Raw genomic sequence first — 21,010 nt, forward strand, 5'->3', positions numbered from 1 at the left:
TGGGAGGAAAAGTGGGCTTGGATCAGAAGCCCCAGATTTATGCCAAATATATATCCCAAATATATGCCCAAAAAGTCCTTCACATCTTGATTCCAAGCAGCCACTTATGATATTTTGGTCCATTAACAATTTTAATCCAATAAATCTGGCCTTCTCACTCTTCTCATGCACTATATCCCTAATACCTGGAATTAACTTTATCCTCTTGATATCTCTTGTTTCATTTAAAGCTTAACTCATACACTACCTACTATCTGAGGCTTTTTCTGTTTCCCCAGCTGCTAGTGCCTCCTCCCAAAATTACTTTGAATATCTTTTGTTTATATTTTGTATGTTCTTATAGTTGTACATGCTGTTTCTCCAGATATCATGTAAGTTACTTTTAGGCCAAACATTGTTTCATTTTATTTTTTGGCATTTCCATACTGGTACATAGTAGGCAGGCATTTAATAATTTTTGATTGATTGACTGATGTTTAGATTACAATATGGATCCCTCATTGAAAGGGGAGGAGGTAGACAGGTCAAGTATTGCATTGTTATCCCTGGGACATTAGAAGACCTAAAAGAGTACTCTCCTTCTTGTCATAGTTTTTCCCCTCTCCAGAGATTTATGAGAGAAAATGTACATGCTTTGCAAAGCCCAAGTAGGCTTGGATGGGTTCTGATCTGCCATGGTGGAAGGAGTTCCCACATGCATGAGATCACGGATCTATCTATGCCAAAATATTGCTTATTTTTCTGTTCACGTGGTTACAAAATACCTTCCTGGATAGACTGCAAGTTCTAGGAAAGGGAAAGTATCTTTATATTGCTCTATTTCTCCTCCTCCAACAACAAACATGGGGCATAGCTTTTAGCAAGTGCCAAATTCCTAGTTGATAAATTGCTTAAGAATTGATTGCCTATTGTATTTACATTATCTCTCTTCCCAACTCAATCACTTTTTTTCCCATCCTTTCTATCTCACCTCACTCCTCTCTTTCCATAATCCTTCTCTCGACTCATTCCCACCTCTGTTTTTACATCCCTGTATCTATCTTTTCCTTTTTCTCATTACCTTTTATCCCCATCATTATCCCTCAGATGTTCTCCTTATCTTCCCATTGTCTCTCCATTTCCAGCATTCCTCCCCATACCAATCATTTTCCCTCCTCTTATTACCCTTTCACCATTCTTCTCATATTTTCTTTATGTTTGTCTATGACTCATCCATAACCATTAGAAGTCCTTCTCTTAACTCTTCAGAAAGATATATCACTCACCTCACTTGTTGGTATGGTGATTTTATCTTGGTTAGTGACAGGATCTCTGGTATGAGGGACAATGAGGCTCTGAGTCACTTATATTAAGGTCTCATGCTTAACATTTCCCATGAGGATGGAGTTTTAATAGCCACCTTTCATCTCTGATTCAAAAGAAGTGAAATCAAGACAATTAACACTTTCCTATCTTCTTGTTGGGCAGTGGGGAGGAGAGAGGTAATTTGCTGAGAATCTCCCCTCAGCTAGATGGGGATGTTGGAAACAGTAGAAGAGGGTAAAATCAAAATTGGTTTTGATGTGGTTTGGCTGTTTCTATTACATTAAATATTAGAATGAAAATTCATTGTTCATTTGATGGGTTTGATGGAATATCATGAGTCCTCTCTGCAACAAAGCCAATAAAAATTTTTGTGCACTTATTTAAGATCTCCAGCTACGGAGAACTCACAATTTATTCCATCATTGGGCATTTTTGGTTTTGGATATTCTTTCATTTATCCATTCTTTTAGGTGGAATAAACTAATTTATGTGACAGAATCAAGATCCCAAACCACCTTCACAGGCTAGAATGATGAACTGAATTTAATAAGATGCCAAGTGATAGGGATAATTGTAGAGTCCTATAGTTATATTGAAAAATTCACCTGTGCAAATATAATATGGGGAAGATGTGACTGTATACTAATTATGTGAAAAGTATGTGGGGTTTTAGTGAACTGCAGTCTCAATGAAAATCAATAATATGATATGGAAATCAAAAAGCTAATGAGAGCTTAGGATGCATTAATAGAAGCATAATATTGATAGAGGCAATCACCTTCTGCCCTAGTCAGACCACATCTGGAACACTGTGTTTGGTTTTGGGTGCCAACTTTTAAGGACAGTGATAAGCTAAAAGTTCTTGAAAGGAACAGGATGAAGAGACTATGCAGATATGAGGGTTTGCTGAAGAGATTGGACAGAAAAGGTGATTTGCAGGGATGGAGAGGAGGGAAGATTGCTACCCTTAATTATTCAAAAGGGGCTTAATTTGACTCTCTGCTCCTAATATATTTCCTTCTTTGATTTATTCTCTACATAGCTACACATGTAGTTTTGATCACATCATTCTGTCATTCAATAATCTTCAATGGCTACCATTGCCTCTGTAATAGGAACTACTCAACTTGGTATTTAAAACCTTTCAGTGTATGGTTCCAGTGTATCTTTCCAGACACATTTCTCATTACTTGTCATCATGTATTCTGTATTCCAGACAAACATACCCACTTTGTTTTCCTTGAACTTGGCTTTTCATCTCTCATATTCATGCCTTCACATAGGCTATAAAGAGAGACTGGAATACATTTCCTCCTCACCTTCATCTCTTAGAATTCTTGCTTTTCAAGGCTCAACTTGTGTACCACAAGTGCCCTCCTCAAATTATGTTGAACTTACTTATCTGTGTTAATATTTTATCTCCTCCATCCCTACCAGTAGAATATAAGCTGCTTGAAATAGAGACCATTTTTTGTTTTGTTTTAGCATATAGTAGATGCTTAATAAATGCTCATTGAATACACTTGAATTAATAAATGTTTATACAATGGAAATCTGTCTATGTTTTCATCCTGTTCGTTGATAAAACAGTTTGGCAAAACAGATTTCACATTGGAGAATGGGGATTACTAATACAGTCCTCTTTTCAAGTTTACAACTATGCATTAAATATACACTCAACTGAATCATTTATTAAACAATTCTGTATGCTCAGCTAAACTGTGTATCTAATACCTTGAGACCAGAGGCTATTTTAAATTTTGGTTTAGTATGTAGAAGATAAATGTTCATTGAATATAACTGAAATAATAAATGTTTATGCAATGGAAATATCCCTATACTTTCATCTAATTCAGTGGCAAAATAGTTAAGCAGAAAAGATCTCACATTGGAGAACTGGGATTACCAATGGAGTCCTCATTTCAAGTTATATCCATGCATTAATAAACACTCAGATGAATCATTTATTCAACAGTTCTTATTGTACTTATCAATATCTTTGCCATGTTGGGGGGGAAATGATGAATTATAAGTCATGTGAGTTGTCCAACACTTGAAAAGCTACAGTTTCATGGAGAAGGAATATTAGAACATAGCCTGTGCCACATTTCCTATGGAAAAATCTTCCTATGTGAAGGTGATACAAATCTGGAGTTTGCTATGAGATGTAAATATGTGTTTTAATCCTTTGTGACTCCTTAGGCCATTAATGTCCATGGTTGCCTTTGTCCTACTCTGTACTCTGTTCTGAGGGAGAAAAGGGTGAAGATCTAAGAAGTGGTTGAAACTTATAGGCCCTAGGCCCAGGAAATAAAAAAAGAATGAGTGGGATCAATGATACTGTAGCTCAAAAGAACCAAAAAGAGAAGCACTCAAGGGATCTAATAATGTCCATTAAAATAATATGTCCATTCCTCATTTCAATGAATGCCAGAAAGAATTATGATTATGGACCTTAAAAATTACTTAAAAAGCAATACAGACAGTTAAAGTACTATGCTTGAAAAATTCAAATTTCGTCTCTGATAGTTTCATACTGTGTGACCGCAGGCAATCATTTAACTTCTCTGAACGTCAATGTCATCTTGAAAATGGAGATAATATGATATATATATATATATATATGCATATATATATACACATACATACATATACATATGTGTATGTGCATATATATATATATATAGAGAGAGAGAGAGAGAGAGAGAGAGAGAGAACATTTATATAACATTTTTAAGGTTTACAAAACACTACACGTGTATTATTTCATTTGAACTTCATAACAAATCTGTGAAGTGTATAATGTTATTGTCTTCATTTTAAAGATGAGGAAACAGCCTGAAAGAGATTAAATTACTTTCTTGGGTCACACAGATAGAAAGCATTTTCATCAGAACCGAAATCCAGGTCTTCCAGACATCATATGCAATGATTTTTAAACTATATCCAGCTTCCCCCCAAATATACCTTCAATACAAACATGATTTCATGACTTAAATGATATGATGCTTGTAAAGGAGTGTTGCAAGCTTCATATTATATAATAATGTGATATTATGATAATACAGTATATAATATACAAGGGCAATATTATGTATACATTTCAATATAAAATACCAATGTAATGTGTCATACATGATGCATTATTATAATAACAGATTATATAGTTAAATAATATAAATGTCAACGTTTATTTTTCCATCATTATCTGTGATAAGAAATTCCCAGGAGGGAGGGATAGACAAAGGAGTCACTTCATAATGCCGACCTCAGATTTGCCCTCGAGAATATTTCTGTATTCCTCATTCTTTCTGAATTCTTGAACTTTGGTGCTTGTTCCTGCACAGTAATTAGACTCCTTAACTCTGAAATAGAGAGACACACAAGAGTAGTGGAAGGTCCCCAGAGACCCCTGATCTCCTGCATAACATAGACATAACTAATGAGCATGAGCTGATGAAACTCCTCAGAAAACTCCTCCTCCTTCCCCTTGCCAAAAACTGCCACAGGTGTTCTTGTAGACGGAGGTATCGTACATCAACATAAGCATGATACAAATGAAGCTGGATCCACATCCATCATGGGAAAACTCACTTGGAAGTAGACTCTTCACTTTAAAGCTGTGGATGTTAATTGCACAAGTGTCCTTTTGCTTGTAATTTTCTTCAGACAACTTGTAACTTCTCACATTCCCACGTACAAGATCACCGCTTGGGCACTTGGTTAGATATTTCCACAACCCCTCCATAAGGGAAACATTTCTGAGTGGACAATTGAATTTATAACAAATAGCACTAGTTTCACACAAGGATAATTCTAGAGGTGACTGCGTGTCACAGTGGATAGAATACTGGACTTGGAGTGATGAAGATCTGAGTTTTATCCCTAGCTCAGACACTTACTAGCTAGGTGACCTTGGAGAAAGTCACTTAACATATCTCAGTCTTGGATTGTTCACCTGTAAAATGGGAATAATTCTCATCACATATATTTGAATTATTGAGTCATCAAATATAATTGAATTAGATGCTGTGAGATGCAAATATGTAAAGTAGTATGTAAATCACTGAGCTCTATAAACATGCTAGATATTATTATTATTAAGATCATTTATATAAATGAGAAGAAATGTCTTCAATCTACAATGACCACTTCAATTGGAAACAATTAATCAGTATTTATGGCCTACAGTGATTCACATAGAATATTTTAAGTTGCACAATTTTCCTGGAAAACTTTAGCTCAGCAACCCAGACCCAGCCTGGAGAGCCTGGATGTGACAATATCCCGGATCTGTTTGGTCTTGACGCCATATATGATGGGGTTCAACGCAGGAGGCACAACCACATAGAGATTGGCCAGCAGGATTCCACATTCCAGGTGGCTGACCAGCACTGTCAAGTAGGCAGGCAGGTAGAACATAAGGATGACACACACATGTGAAGTACAAGTGCCTAGAGCCTTCAACTGGGCATCACGGGATGGGAGTCGAAAGACAGCTTGAAGAATAAACACATATGAGATGAAAATGAGTAAGACATCTAAGCCTGTGGACAAGAGTGATATCACCAGTGTATAAATGTTATTTGCAGTAATATCTCCACAGGCCAGCCTAGAGACCTTAGTTTGTTCACAATAAGTATCAGCAATAATGTTGTTTCCACAGAATGGTAGCCGATCAACTAGGAAGACAAAAGGAAAGGTGAAGAGCAGGCCCCTGGCCACAGAAAATCCTCCAATGTTCCTGATCACAGAGGGGGTCAAGATCATGGTGTACCTCAGTGGAAAGCAGATGGCCACATAGCGGTCAAATGCCATGGCCAAAAGGACCGTTGACTCTATGATAAAAATGAAAATGACAAAGAATATCTGGGTAAGGCAGGCCTGGAAATAAATGGACCTAGCCTGGAACCAGAAGACAGCCAGCATCTTTGGCATGATGGTATTGGAGATCAGGAAGTCTGTCATAGCCAACATGGCCAGGAAGAGATACATGGGCTCATGGAGACTGCGCTCTACCCAGACAAGAATGGTCAGCAAGAAGTTACCCACAAAAGCCACCAAGTACATGGTGCAGAAGAGGATGGAGATCCAAAACTGTAGTTTCTCGAAGCCTGGAATGCCCATCAAAATGATGAGAGCTGGATGGAAGGTGGTTTGATTAGTTATATCCATGGGTGTAACAGTATGTTTTGCTCTCTCCTCTTCCTTCTTTTGCTTGATTACCTAGAAAAGAAGAAAAAAAAACACCCATATTCATTTAACTACTCCCCTATGTCACTTACAGCTCTGAGGATCATTATAGATTTAGAGCTGGGAGACCCCTTGAAGGTTATCTAATCCACCTCTTTATTTCATAGATGAGGAACCATATACCCAGAATATTCAATGACTTGTACCAGGTCACACAGGCAGCAGGGCTGGGAGAGGAACCCATGCCCTCTGACTATAAAATCCCATTCCCATTGCCTTATTCCATAACGAAACAACCCAACTTGTGTTGTTAGTATTACTCTTTGTATGAAGTTATAAAAGTAGTAATGCTTCAAAATTCTCTTTTCCTATTGTATTGAATATAAAATTATAAACGTTTAGGCAGGATTTTGTAAAACAAAACATTTTAGGCTAAAAGAAATGGAACAAAGAATGACAGATTTTCAGAGTTGGAAGGAAATTCAGAAGCCATGTTCAACTTATGCCTGAACAAAAATCTCCTTCTTGGTCGTGCGGAACTGATAATCTATTCTTTCTATTTCTGTCTATTCTATCTACTTCTAGTCTCTTTTTTTCCCTAGGTGCTTAGTGCATTGGATTTTTGTTAAGTCTAAGTGGTACTTAATTATTTTCCCTATTAATTTTTAATCTAATTGGATATAGTCCATAGGATCCCAACTTTGTCACCCGCACAATAGCTCCCTCTCTCAACACTGTGTCATCTCTGAAGTTGATAAGTGTATTATCTATGTTTTCACAAATTTCCTTGATCTAAATATTCAATAGCACAAATAAAGGATATTTAATCCCTGAGATGCTAAAGTAGAGACCTCTTTCCAAGATGACAGTCATCTATTAATGACTCTTCAAGTCTGGTTAGTATCCACTAGTCTTGTGGTTACCTTCTAGATCTAAACCCCCACCCCCACCCCAGACATCAATCACATCAGTTTCTAGACATCTTCTGCCTATGCCATAGACCCTTCCCTGTTCAATACCCCATTCCTTCAAAATCCTGCCATGTATTTTACCACAGAAAGCTAACAAGGAGTCTCTGGACTACATAAGAGGGCCCAAAGCCTAATTTCCATGTGTCTGAAAGAAGACACTCTAGAGTATCCTGTAGAGCAGTACAGGGGAACATTTTCTGATTTTTTTGCAATTCCTAGAATTTTGTTACTTTATTTGAACTCAGCAATATATCAAAAAGGGTGTGTTGGTAAATGTTAAATTTAATCTGCATTATTAAAATTTTATCCATCACTTTCTTAAGTCTAGACAATCAACAAAACAACAAATCAACTCGTGATTTAAAGCATTTAGAGATTTCTGAGGAAATTTAACTAGAAATTTAACAGTCAGATTTCTGAACAAGTTCAAGCTGGCTCTAGCACACCCTTGCCATCAAGTCAATATCCTAAAGGAAAAATAAACAAGCAAGCAAACTTGTTATGTGGTTTTTCAGTCCCCTTTTTGGGTAATGACAATACCTTAAGCATTCATTTCAAACATAACAGATTTTTGTTTTGTTTCATATTTTTGCTGTTTTCCTTATAGTCTCAACAATTGGAACAGCCTTGGGTCACTCAGAATGTAGGGTTCCATCCACATGTTGTCTATCTTCTTAAAGACTCCCTTCTGCAGGTTGTATATAGGAAGACCTAGTGCCATTCCTGGAGAATTTCAGTCTGAGGTACAGCTGGATATGTATTTATTATTGTACAATTTGTTTATCATTATTCTTTATTTCTTGTATATAAGCTATAGCTGAACAGTCCAACCAATCTCAGATTGACTCACAGGTACTGTGAAATCTATCCATGGACTCCTTGGAATTCCATGAACCTCAGGTTAATAACCACTGTTCTACTGCAATTCATCGCCTTCTAGACTGCCTTCAAGCTCTTTTTTTTCTTCTTTTTAGGCAATTGGGGTTAAGTGACTTGCCTAGGGTCACACAGCTAGTAAGTATCAAGTGTTTGGTCTGAGGCCGAATTTGGACCCAGGTCCTCCTGACTTCAGGGCCAGTGCTCTATCCACTGCACCACCTAGCTGCCCCCAATTGATATTTCTAAAGCAAAGGTCTTACCTTGGCAACTCTCTCTCATTCAATAGGCCCTAGTGACTCCCTATTGCCTCCAGAATCACATGTTAAGTCCTATGTTTGGCTTTAAAGCCGTTCACAACCTAGCCCCTTCCTACTTTTCCAGTCTTATAGTTTATTCTCCTTTATATACTCTACAATCCAGTAACACTATGCTCCTTCCCGTTCCTCAAACAGAGCACTTATATCTGTGCATTTTCACTGGCTGTCCCCCATATCTAGAATATTCCCCCGCCTCATCTCCATTTTCCAGCTTCCACAGTATCCTTCAAATTTCAGCTTAAATCTCACTTCTGCAAACTGCCTTTCCGGTTCCCTTCAATGTTTGTGCCATTCCTTTTTGATCATCTGTAATTTACCCTGTACATACTTATAAGTACATAGTTGTTTGCACGTTGCCTGTGCCATTAGAAAGTGAGCTCCTTGAAAGCATTGGATTTTTTTAATTTTCTTTATCATCAGCACTTAGTAAGCACTTAATAAATACTTGCTGACTTGACTTACCACAGTACTTGGTAATTTCAATGTAAAGGGAAAAAATGGGTGAAGACAATGAAAACTTTGGGAACATGTGTATCTTTAAGATAGTCAGATGTTCCTCTCCCCGCACTGCCAGTGCCTTCCTCTGAAATTCCCTCCCATTTATATGGTATATATCTTGTATGTATGTTTTTTGGTACATTGTCATCCCAATTAGAATATGAGCTCCTTTGAGAATGGGGACCATGTTTTGCCTTTCTTTCTATCTCTAGTTTTTAGCACAGTTCCTGGCATATAGCAAGTGCTTAATAAATGCTTGTTAGCTGACTGGCTAATGTACTGGAAGGGTAACTGGACTTTGGGAGGGCCTAGGTTTAAATGACCAAGCTCACAGCTCTACGATCTTATTATTTTCCTCATCTGAAAAAAAAAAAAAGGCAGTTATGGTAATGCATTTCTTTCCTCACAATGTTGTTGTGATGACGCCTCCTTTTAAAATGCAAAGTTATAGAAATATTAAAAAAGGAGATCTCAGAGCTATTTCCAGCTTGCTCTTATGTCCTCCTTCCTTTCATTGATTTGAGACATCTTTTTCCCTGGCTTCACAGAGATTCTAGCTTGTGGCTTAGCACAATTACTACACAACTATTGCCTCCACCTGGGGTTGCTATTATATCTTTCTCATTCACCTGCTATAACTTCTAATAGAAACTCAGACAAATAAAGTAGAAAGATCATAGATGAAGGATTACTATCTATCACTGAGAAGTACTCAGAGTGATACGGACTCACTTTGGGTCACATTAGCCTGCTGTTTTGTTGCACTAAAACCTAACCATTCTTTCCACTTTCTAGGAATCAACCATGTGCTGTCTCAGAAAGTCACTTAGAAAACCATTCAGTAAATGGTTTTTTTATCTCTTGCATAAATATCTGGAACCTGATGTGTGCCAGATATTGACGACAGAGAAGGAAAATGAATGGACATCCAAAGACCTAAAGAAAGCTTGTTAGGTAGTTCTTCTAGGGAAGTTTTATGGAAGGACGTAAGAAAGAACCAAATGGGATGTGTACTTTGCACAAGTGGAGGAAATATACATTTGGATGAAAACACAGATCTACCAAAGCTTTGTTCATCTTTCCACATGGCTAGGACTTATTTTACCAACTAAGCTGTAAGTTTTGGGACACCTGGATCTGTGTCTTAAATTATTTCTATTCTTCCTTCCTCAAAACTATATCGCACAGGCCCTGGTACTTACTTGGTGTTCAAGATATTGTTGTTGATCAATTTATTGTTAATTGAACAAGTCCAGTATTTACATTATTGTCTTCTTATCTTCCTGTTTCCCAATATTACTTCTCTTGTAACCCAGGACCATCATTTTATATTATCTTCCCATTATTGATTCCACATGCTTCTTTCTCTTTCCTCATTTACATAGTTCTTCCCTTATCTTCAGTACCTTTGTTTCTCCCCATTGCTGCATTCTCAATATTCTTTATATTTCCCAACTTCGTCACTATCTCATATGTTGTTCTATTTCTTCACCTCCATCATTTCACTACTACCATCATTGTCACCAGAGCCCCCTTACTATCTCTCCATTTCATTCACTCCTTCCCCATCGTTAGCAGTATACTGTACTTTTGTTTTTGTTTCTTACCCTGTATTATTCTCTCCCCATTCATAAAATATGTTAATACTTATCTCCTTATTTTCCTCTCATCCCCACCAGTCCATCCCCAAACTTCTCATTACCTCTCCATCCCTTTAGTGTCTCTCCAGTAATATTAGTGTCACCACAGACTCATCAGTGTTTCCCTAGTTCAATTAGGCTCTTCCCCTTATGTAGAATTATTTTTTCTACCCTTTTAATTATACTGCAATCCTTAACAATGTCTCCTCATTCCCACTACCACCACCTTCTCCTTATCACCCTTTTATCATTCTTTTTCAATTCTCTTTTTTATTTACCAAAGACTCATCTCTCTCCCTCAGGAGTTCCAGTCTGTCTCTCCTCTCTTCAGACAACCATTTTACTTACCTTAATGGTAGCCAAGGAAATCTTCTTGATAGTTTTATAAGTGACAATGAGACTCAGTGTCTCTGGTGCTTATATCTCATGCCCAATATTCCAAAAGGGGATGAAGTTTCACTAGCCACTCCTGCCTCAAGCTAGAAGTGAAGTCAGAACTTTCAGCACGTTACTTCCTTAAGAGGGATTGTGTTCAATGTTTTCCACCAACTGAGTAAGTCTCTTGGGAACAGATGGGATTGGACCATAGGGAAAGTGGTAATAGGCTCAAACGTGGCCCACTGGTTCCCTCACATCAGTGTTAAAAAGGAATCATAATTCAATATAGGAAATCAGGATTTCCTCTTCGGAAAAGAATCAGGGATGTCTCCCCCCCAAAATAAAAAATACCATTCTGGCCACAAGCTTTCCAGTGATGAAGAACTCAATGTTTCACATAATAGCCCACTTTACCATTTTACGGCTTGTTTGGGGAACATTGCTATTATCTGTATTCATTCACTTAGCAGAGTTAGTTAACATGTTGAATGGTAGAATAAGGATCCAAAAGATCCCAAGAGTAGAATGATGGACTGAATCTAATTTGATGCACTGTGAAAAGGACAAAATAAAGTCTTAAGTTAATGAGTGAATGAATTAAAAGGCATTTATTAAGGATTTTTAAATGCTGATTGCTGAAAATACAAAACTAAAAGAAATATGGTCTCAGCCTTCAAGAAGCTTATATCATAATAGGTAGTGACAACATATATAAGGGAATGGTGTGCAGGGAAATGTGACTTCAGAAATTCAGAAATTATGTAAGTACAGAATAAGAGATTTAGCTAGATAATTGTTCATTTGAAAAAAGACCTTAAGGTTTTTTAATAGACCATAAGTTCAATGTGAATCAACAGAATGGCATGACATGAAGCCAATGAAATCTTAGGCTGAATTAATAAAGAATAGGGTCAAGAAAGAGGAAGTAAAAGGCTGGCTGTCCTCTGCACTGGTAATACTCAGTCAAAAGCTCTATGTTCAGTTCTGAGTGCCTCTTCTTAGAAAGTCTAGTGACAAATCTTAAGGCTTTCAAAGGAAGGTTAACAAAATGCTGAGGAGATTGGGTATGGAAATCTATCTTACCCTAGAGGAAAATAGGGTGGGGAAGGGGATAAGAGAGCAGGGGGGATGATAGAAGGGATGAAAGATTGGGGGAGGGTATAATCAGAAGCAAATCATTCTGAGGAGGGACAGGGTTAAAAGAGAGAATAGAATAAATGGGGAGCAGGATAAGATAAAGGGAAATACAGTTAGTTTTTCACAACATGACTGCTATGAAGTGTTTTGCATGACTACACATGTATAACCTGTATCAAGTTGCTTGCCTTCTCAATAAGGGTATGGGGGGGGAGGAAGGGAAAAATTTGGAACCCAAAGTTTTAAAAATAAATGTTAAAAATTGTTTTCACATGCAACTGGGAAATAAGATATATAAGCAATGAGGTACAGAAATCTATCCTGCCCTACAGGAAAATAAAAGGGGAAGGGGATAAGAGAAATGGGGGAGATAGAAGGGAGGGTAGATTAGGGGAATGGGTATTTAGAATACACGCCATAACATTTTTAAAAATGCTGAGGAGACTGGAAAATACAGCATATGAGGATCATGAGGATTGAAGAAAGTGGAGGTGAGGTGTTAAGTGTCCTAGAACAGGCTAAATGGATGTGTCAGTGATAGATCTCTTTATGTATTTGAAAAGTTCTTAATAGAGGTTTATAGAATAGGATGAAAGTAGGTTTAATTGTACTAGATTAAACTAGATTTATGCTTTCATTCAAGCCAGATAAAGATGTATGATTCCCAACTGAGGTATACTGAGGTTGCTTAGCATTTGCTTGTGTTCCCCTTCATTTTGCTCATACTTCATACCTAACAGAGTATCTGGATGGTACTGGAAAGAATACCAAAGTTACTTGTCAGACCTAGCTGTTTCTGTCTTCTCTCAATCCCTCCCCATCTCACTGTCTCTCTCTGTCTGTCTCTGTGTGTCATTGCTATTTCTTTGTCTCTGTGTGTCTCTCTCTTTGTTGTTTTTACCCTCTCCTTCCCTTTCTCTCTCTCTGATTCTCTATCACTTTCTTTTTCCGTATCTCTCTCTGACTCTGCCCTCTCCCTCTCTCTTTCTCCTTCCTTCTTTTTCACTTTCCTTTCTAAATTCAGTTCAAGTGCTACTCCCTTTCCTGATTTGCCCCAGCTGTTATTGCTTACCCCCTTTGAAATGACTTCTTACTTACTTCTATCTATGTATTTACACATTGATATATGCACATGTTAGTTCTCTAAGTCAATATAAGATCTTGATTGCAAGACCCCATTTTGTTTCTGAACTTTTAACTTCAGTACCTGGTACAGTGCTTGGCACATAGTGGACACTTAATAAATTTCTGTTGATTGAGTGTTGATAAGAACTGAGCTTTTTAAGGGCCAAGGTATCTGCAGTCATAATTTGGGGCAATTAATGCCTACCCTCAGAATGAATTGTGAATTTTGTGAAGTCAGAAATGGTGAGAGGCCAGTTAGACATCTGCACATGCTTAGCTTGCTCTGAGGTGGTACGGCTCAAGCTACGTGGTCCACTTGATAATCTGCCAAGATAAAGCACCTAGTAGTAACTTCTCCAAGCCAACCCTCAGTGGAGAAAAACTGCACATCAGTGGTCCATGGTAGTCAACTGCATGCAAATGTTTCAAATACTAAATAGAGAAGGGTCAAAGATAGGAGCCTTCGATCACCAATGGTAGCCTCCTTCCTTCCAGTTCTGTAGCTGCACATCAATCAAAACTCAATGAGACAATTCCTTCAGCACCTTTGACTCCATCCGCCAGTCTCCTTACCATACTCAGGAGAAAAGGATTCATTTCAAGGTACCTGGACTGCCAGACAATGGAGACCCTGGGAGATCTTAGGAAAGGGGCATCAAAGCATGGTCTTAACTACCTTATGTGAAACAAATTGTTGATAAAATGTTCTGCTGGAGTTTCCTCTACAATATAAATGCACATATATGCACATACACATACACACATATACATACATGCATAAATATTTTTCAGGCCTTTGTGTTCCTATTGCCTCACCATTAGTATTTGAGGTTTCATTTGTTCCACCTATGATATTCCAGAAAATCATAAGCACTAGCCCCAGAAAAATAAACAAGTGAACTTAATGGATGGCTAACGGAGATTGTCAGAAGAACCAAGAGAAGAGTCATTAAAGGGCTTTAACTTCTTATCGGTATGACCCTGGGCAAGTCACTTAACTCCTATCTTCCTCAGTTTCCTCATCTGTAAAATGAAGATAATAATCGCACCTACCTCACAAGGTTGTGGAGATCAAATAATAGAATATTTGTAAAGCACTTTGTCAGTCTTAAAGTGTGAAATGAAGGTTAGCTATATTATTATTAAATAGTTTTATCTATTCGTAATTCAAAGATGACCAAGGAGATTCATCCTTAGAGGATTTTAAAATTGTCAAATATTTTCCAGTATTTTCTCTGAGGGGTCATGGGCTCAGATGGCTAGAGCTGGAAGGGGGTATCAGAGGGCACCTCATTCAACCCCCTCATTCTGCAGATTAGGAAACTGAGGTTCATGAAGATTAAGCGACTTATTCAAGCCCACACAGGTAGTCGGATCAGAGAAAAGATTTGAACCCAGAACCTTGACTCCAGAGCCAGTACGCTTTCCACTGTACCAGTGGTGAAACGTGTTCAGCTCTTCATCTCCTGACCTCTCCCTCTTTCTGTCCCTGAATCACTTCTCTCTCTTTAATTTCTCAGCATGCATGGCTACTCCTGAACAGCAACTGGCCAACTTCTGATCTCCTAAGTCATCTCAACTGAGCAGTAGGTAATCCTTTTCTCTTGTTCTTGGTTTATTCAAGAGAAGGTTGGAGCTTAAATAAACAATTTAGGGAAAAAAATTTTAAATGAAGAACTAGAAATACATATTACAGAAGACAGATTTCTTCTCCTAAAGTAGCTGAATTCTAGTGATGGTGGAAAGGGATTGACATATCTTTGCTGCCTCATCCCCATTTTGGCTTGATGGGAAATTAAGCCACTTATTATCCAGCATTAGGTACATGCCTGCAAAATTGGTGAGATTTCTAGTCCTACTAAGAGTCTACGTATCCATGTATCCATTTATTTATTTACTTAATGTGTTAATATCTTTCAGGCACCAAGCTGGGCAAAGTAGAGAATGCGAGGAAAATTGAGACATGTTCTGGCCTTAAGGAGTTCATACGTCACCTGGGAGCTGATATAAGACATATGCAGAAACAAATTCAATTGAATTTGATATAAGCATGAGGGATACACAAAGGGTTGTGATGGTTCTGAGAAGGGAAAGATGACAGTGCAGTGAAAGGATCATGGAAAGCATCATGGAAGAGGTGGCATCTGATCTGGGCTTTGAAGGATGGGTGGAACTGCAAAGGTTTGACAAAGAAGGAAGGGCATTCTAGGAAAAAGAGAAAAGTGTGAACAAATAAAAAAAAGCAGATCATGGTGCATACTCATGGAAAAACAAGTGAGTCCTTTCACCATATTTATGCAAATTACTAGAGTAAGAATGTGATGCCAGATTGAAGAGGAATTTGGGGTCCAAATCACGTAAGACCTTAAATGCTACAGATTTTACTTAGGCAAAGGGAAGCTCTTGAAGGTTTCTGAGTCAGGTGTTCAGTGAAACTCTCATATTTACCTAGGGTTCCTTCTTTTCTATCAAAACTTCACTCTTTATAATGAATAGCACTAATTGTATCTAGGTATAGTCTATAAGACCAATTACACACAAAGGAATACCCTTTGATACCATAATCATCACAGAAATTGGAGGTAACTTTTTAGCCTCTCTAGCCTAGAGCAACATGTATAGAATATCTTAATTTGCCTAGTCTTCCTGAATTGCTTCCCTACCACACCACATGCCCAACCTAGAGAGCCTTGATGTGACAAAATGTCGAATCTGCTTTGTCCTGACACCATATATAATGGGGTTCAATGCAGGGGGCACAACCACATAAAGATTGGCCAGTAGGACCCCACAATCAAGATGGCTAACTAGCACCGTCAGGTACGCTGGTAGATAGAACATGAGGATGACGCACACGTGTGAACTGCAAGTACTCAGAGCCTTCAACTGGGCATCCCAGGATGGGAGTAGGAAGACAGCTCGAAGAATAAACACATATGAGATGGAAATGAGCAAGACATCTAAGCTTGTGGATAAGAATGACACCACCAGAGTATAAATGTTATTGGCAGTTATATCTGCACAAGCTAGCTTGGAAATCTTAGTTAGTTCACAATAAGTTTCAAAAATGATGTTGTTTCCACAGAATGGCAGTCGCTCAACTAGGAAGATAAAAGGGGAAGTGATGACCAGGCCCCTGGCCACAGAAAATCCTGCTATTTTCCTGATCACAGAGGGGGTCAGGATCATGGTATATCTCAACGGGAAACAAATGGCCATATAGCGGTCAAATGCCATGGCCAAAAGAACCGTTGACTCCATGACAAAGATGAAAATGACAAAAAACATCTGGGTGATGCATTCCTGGAAAGATATGGACTCAGCTGGAACCAGAAGACAGCCAGCATCTTGGGCATGATGGTGTTGGAGAGCAAGACGTCTGTCGTAGCCAACATGGCCAGAAAGAGATACATGGGTTCATGGAGACTGTGCTCCATCCAGATAAGTGTGACCAACAAGGAGTTACCCCCAAGTGCCACTATGTACATGATGCAGAAGGGGATGGTGATCCAAAACTGTATTTTCTCCAGGCCCGGGATGGCCTTCAAAATGATGACAGCTGGGTGGAAAGTGTAATTGGTGTTTTCCGTGACAGCAGACATGGAACAGATGTGTTTTGCTTATTCTCCTCACTCCTGGGCTTTGTCACCTAAAAACATAAAGATCCCAGGTTTAGAAACACTGTTACATAGCACTCATGAAAGCATAGTACTCTAACTGGTGAAAAACTGTCTATTATTGTCCTTTTTTTCTTTAAAGTAATATTGATACTATAAAGCTATAGAAAATAACATGGGAAAACTTTCTCCTCTGGCCCTGTGGCTGGACCTGCCTGAGAGGCAGGTAGGAGGGGAGGGAGAGTGTCACCTGGGAGAAACCTGCAAAGTAACTGGAGTTGAATAACATGGCTGCAAATAAGGAATTTGGTCACATAATGGGATGTTTACTCAAAGCCTTGCAGTCAGCAAATGCAAGCTTATGTAGACAAAAATAACATTCTAAAGGGCACCAGTAGTCAGCCAGGGATATTTCAGAAGATATGTGAAACTCAGAGTAGATCACACTTATAGTTTCTCTTTAGTTACATAGCCCCTTTTTTCCTTCTAAGAAATCCACTTGTCGATTAAGTATCTCACTTCATGTTGCTCTATGACAATATCAATGGGAAGATACCTCTTTATAAGAAGGACTATGAGAGATGGTCAGAGTCTACATTCCCAAGGCCAAAGCCATAAAGCAAATCCCCAAGCCTAATGAGTATTATAAGCTCGGGCCCAAACAACAAGCAGCAACGGTCTCTTGTGTGCTGGAGCCAGCTCAAACCAGCTAGTAAGAGCCAATAGTTAAATTTTCAGTGTGAGCCTTTATACAGGCATGTCTCATTTCATTGCACTTCACTTTATTGCTCGTTGCAGATACTGAGATTTTTTTACAAATTGAAGGTTTGAGACAACGCTGCATCAAGCAATTCTATTAGCTCCATTCTTCCAACAGCATGTGCTCACATCATGTCTCTGTGCTACATTTTAATAATTTTTGCAATATTTCAAACTTACTCATTATCATTATGTCTGTCATGGTGATCTCTGGTCAGTGATTTTTGATATTATTAGGGAAACTGTTTTGAGGCACCATGAACCATACAAGATGGCATGCTTAATAAATATGTGTATTCTGACTGCTACCTTAACAGGCCATTCCCCTGTCTCCCCCTCCTTAGGCCTCAACATTCCCTGACATACAATATTGAAATTAGGCCAATTAATAACTTAGAATGGTCTCCAAGTGTTCAAGCAAAAGGAAAAGTCAATCCATGTGGTAAACTTCATTGTTGTCTTATTTTAAGAAATCACCACTAGTTTGGAGTAGACAACCACAGCAGACTTCAGCAACCACCACCCTGATCAGTCGGCAGTCATCAACACTGAGGCAAGACCCTCCACCAGAAAAAATATTATGACTCTCTGAAGGCAGAGATTACAGGTAGCTGTTTTTAGCAATAAAGTATTTTAATTAAGGTATGTACATTGGTGTTTTTAGGCATAATATCATTGCACACTTAACAGACTACAGTATAGTTTATGTGCACTGAGAAGCCAAAAAATAATCATGTTACTCACTTTATTGTGATTTTGCTTTATTGTGGTGGTCTGGAAGCAAATCTGCAATATCTCCAAGATATGTCTCTACTTTGGAAACTGGCAAATGCTACAAATTAAAGCTTTATTTATTGCTTTGCAGATTGTCTAGACCTAAGAAAGTTGTAGATGAAATGGAAATTATGGTGATAATGCTTAAAATTCCATCCTTTTCTCCATCTACTATGTCACAACTCTAGATTCCTTACCCCAAATCCTTTTCCATTGGCCTGTTCTGACTCCACAGGAGTTGAAGCATACAGGGAGTCAAACCAAAGGAGAGCATTGCTGCTTGCATTGGTTTCACTACAAACAGCCTTCCTAGTTCGCTTGTTATTGAATGAAGCAGCACCTTGACCCACACTGACAAGCCCTCAGGTCCTTGGGTATAGGTCTAGGCTACACTATTCTTTCTCCACTCCGTTCCTGCTCTGGCCTCCATAGAAATTGGCATCCTTCCTGATAATTGGTGGAATCAACCAAGTGCTGGCTCAGAAAATCACTTTGTTGTCTTGTAATCATTATAATATAATGCATAATATAACTGTGTACTGTGATGGTGTGTAGTAAAAATAGTTGTTTACCTCTTATATAGATGTCCAGATTGGCTACAAGGTAATGAAACGTTTAACTGTAGCAATGCTCAAATATGAGGTGCAATCTGAATCAAAGGAGATAGTACCCATAGTGATAAAATTACAAGTCACTAAGGTGTTGGAACTATAAGCAGTATATATGATGAGAAAAGAATACTGGGCAAGTATAATAACGGTAGTCAGTATTTAAACTTTCAAAATGTTTTCCACATATTGGAGTAAAAGGTAAAAAGAAATGGATGATGTGAGTTATACAAACTTGCCACAAACTATTAGAAATGATTCAGAGGAAGGAATTTAGCATATTGGCAAGATCTGCTATGAAGAAAATGTGGGAAGGCACTGATAAAAATGGCATAGCACAAGAAGGTGCTTATGAAACATAATCAATATGAAAGTGTCCACACTTATGATCTTAGCCATCCTAACTATGATATTTTATTCATATTTTCACAGGGCTCAGGCTTATTTACCAGTTAGATTTTAAGTTAGTTTTGACACCAGGGACCATAGCTTAAGGAAGGCAATGTAATTAAAAGAGTATAGAATTTGGATCCAAAAACCACAAGTTTAAATATTGCCTCTACCACTTACTAATGGTGTATCAACCTCTCTGGGACTCACCTTCATCACTTTTTATGATCCCTATTACTCTCCCAGGACCCATCACTATCTTCCCATTCACAGTTCTTTCTTCTAATACTTTTCAATATTCCTTCCAGTCATTGTCTTCTCATCCTTATTGCTATCTCCCCCATCCACCCTCTACTACTTCTCTATACCTGTCAGTAACTTACCTGTGCCCATCAGGGGCTCCAGTCTCTCTCTTCAGGCTGAAGAAAGATGTGTCACTGATCTCACCCCTAACCTGCTTGGATTGTGTCTTAGTGTCCACAAGAGCTTCGTATCTCTAGCATTTATACCTCAGGCTTAGCAGTCCCAAACGGACCGGAGTTTCAGCAGTTATTTCCACTTATGACTCAGAAATTCAGTCAGGACCTTTCTCCCTGTTGTCACCTATTAGGACACATTGCTGTATCCTCTGGGTCTCCTCAATTGCATGAATACTTTGGAAAAATATGGAATAGGGAATAGCACAGGGGCAAGAAGGGAATTCAGCCCTCCAATTCTAGTGTTTACCTAATTCTATGCCATTTAATAATGGGTATAGCTAACATTTATATAGTGCTTTAAGATTTTCAAAATATTTTTAAAACATTATTTCAGTTTATCATCACAACAACCCTGGGAGATAGATGTTATTATTATCTCAATTTTATAAATGAGGAAAATGAGACGTAAGATAGTTAAGTCTCAGGATCACACTGCTAGTAATTGTCTGATGGAGAATTCACTTCCTTGCATGGCAGACCATCTTCTTGTCAGGATGGTCTTCCTCATTAATCATTTATTTATGGTTGTAAGCTATCTTGTCATGTTGTAAAACTGTTACCTCAACCCAAACTAACAAATAGAATGATAGGCTGAGTCTAATAAAAATAGCTTCAGTAAGGATAAACATAATATTTGGCGTCAATAAAGCAAATGTATAAGTGAGAGACTAGAAAAATATAACCAGGTAATTTTTAATGTGAAAAAACCCACAACCTGAAGGTTACAGAGGACTGAAAGCTCAATATAAACTAACAATGTTGTATGGCAGCTGAAGAAATTAATGAAACATTAATATCAGGCTATGTTAATACAAGCTTCATGCACTCGAGGGAGATAAGTGATAGCACCAACATCCTTACCACTAAGAAAGCCATACCTGGTATATTAAGTTCAGTTTTGGGTGACATATTTTGGGAACTATAAGAAAGCATCCAAGGA

The 21,010-nt window shown here is 38.2% G+C and overlaps 2 protein-coding genes across 2 annotated transcripts; both read right to left on the reverse strand.

Annotated features, from left to right (window-relative positions):
• Positions 1–5,547: 5,547 nt before the first annotated feature.
• Positions 5,548–6,480, reverse strand: LOC110195047 (olfactory receptor 52B2-like). Its single transcript, XM_020967704.2, has one exon. The coding sequence runs from the start codon at positions 6,478–6,480 to the stop codon at positions 5,548–5,550; it is 933 nt and encodes a 310-aa protein (XP_020823363.2).
• Positions 6,481–16,080: 9,600 nt separating this feature from the next.
• Positions 16,081–17,045, reverse strand: LOC110195046 (olfactory receptor 52B2-like). The gene is given in 2 exon segments (XM_020967703.2): positions 16,081–16,766; positions 16,769–17,045. Coding segments are annotated over 2 exon segments (963 nt in total).
• Between the last annotated feature and the right edge of the window lie 3,965 nt (positions 17,046–21,010).

Source organism: Phascolarctos cinereus, unplaced genomic scaffold (assembly GCF_003287225.1).
Source record: "Phascolarctos cinereus isolate Bilbo 61053 unplaced genomic scaffold, phaCin_HiC Scaffold_726;HRSCAF=1367, whole genome shotgun sequence".
NCBI classification, from domain to species: Eukaryota; Metazoa; Chordata; class Mammalia; order Diprotodontia; family Phascolarctidae; genus Phascolarctos; species Phascolarctos cinereus.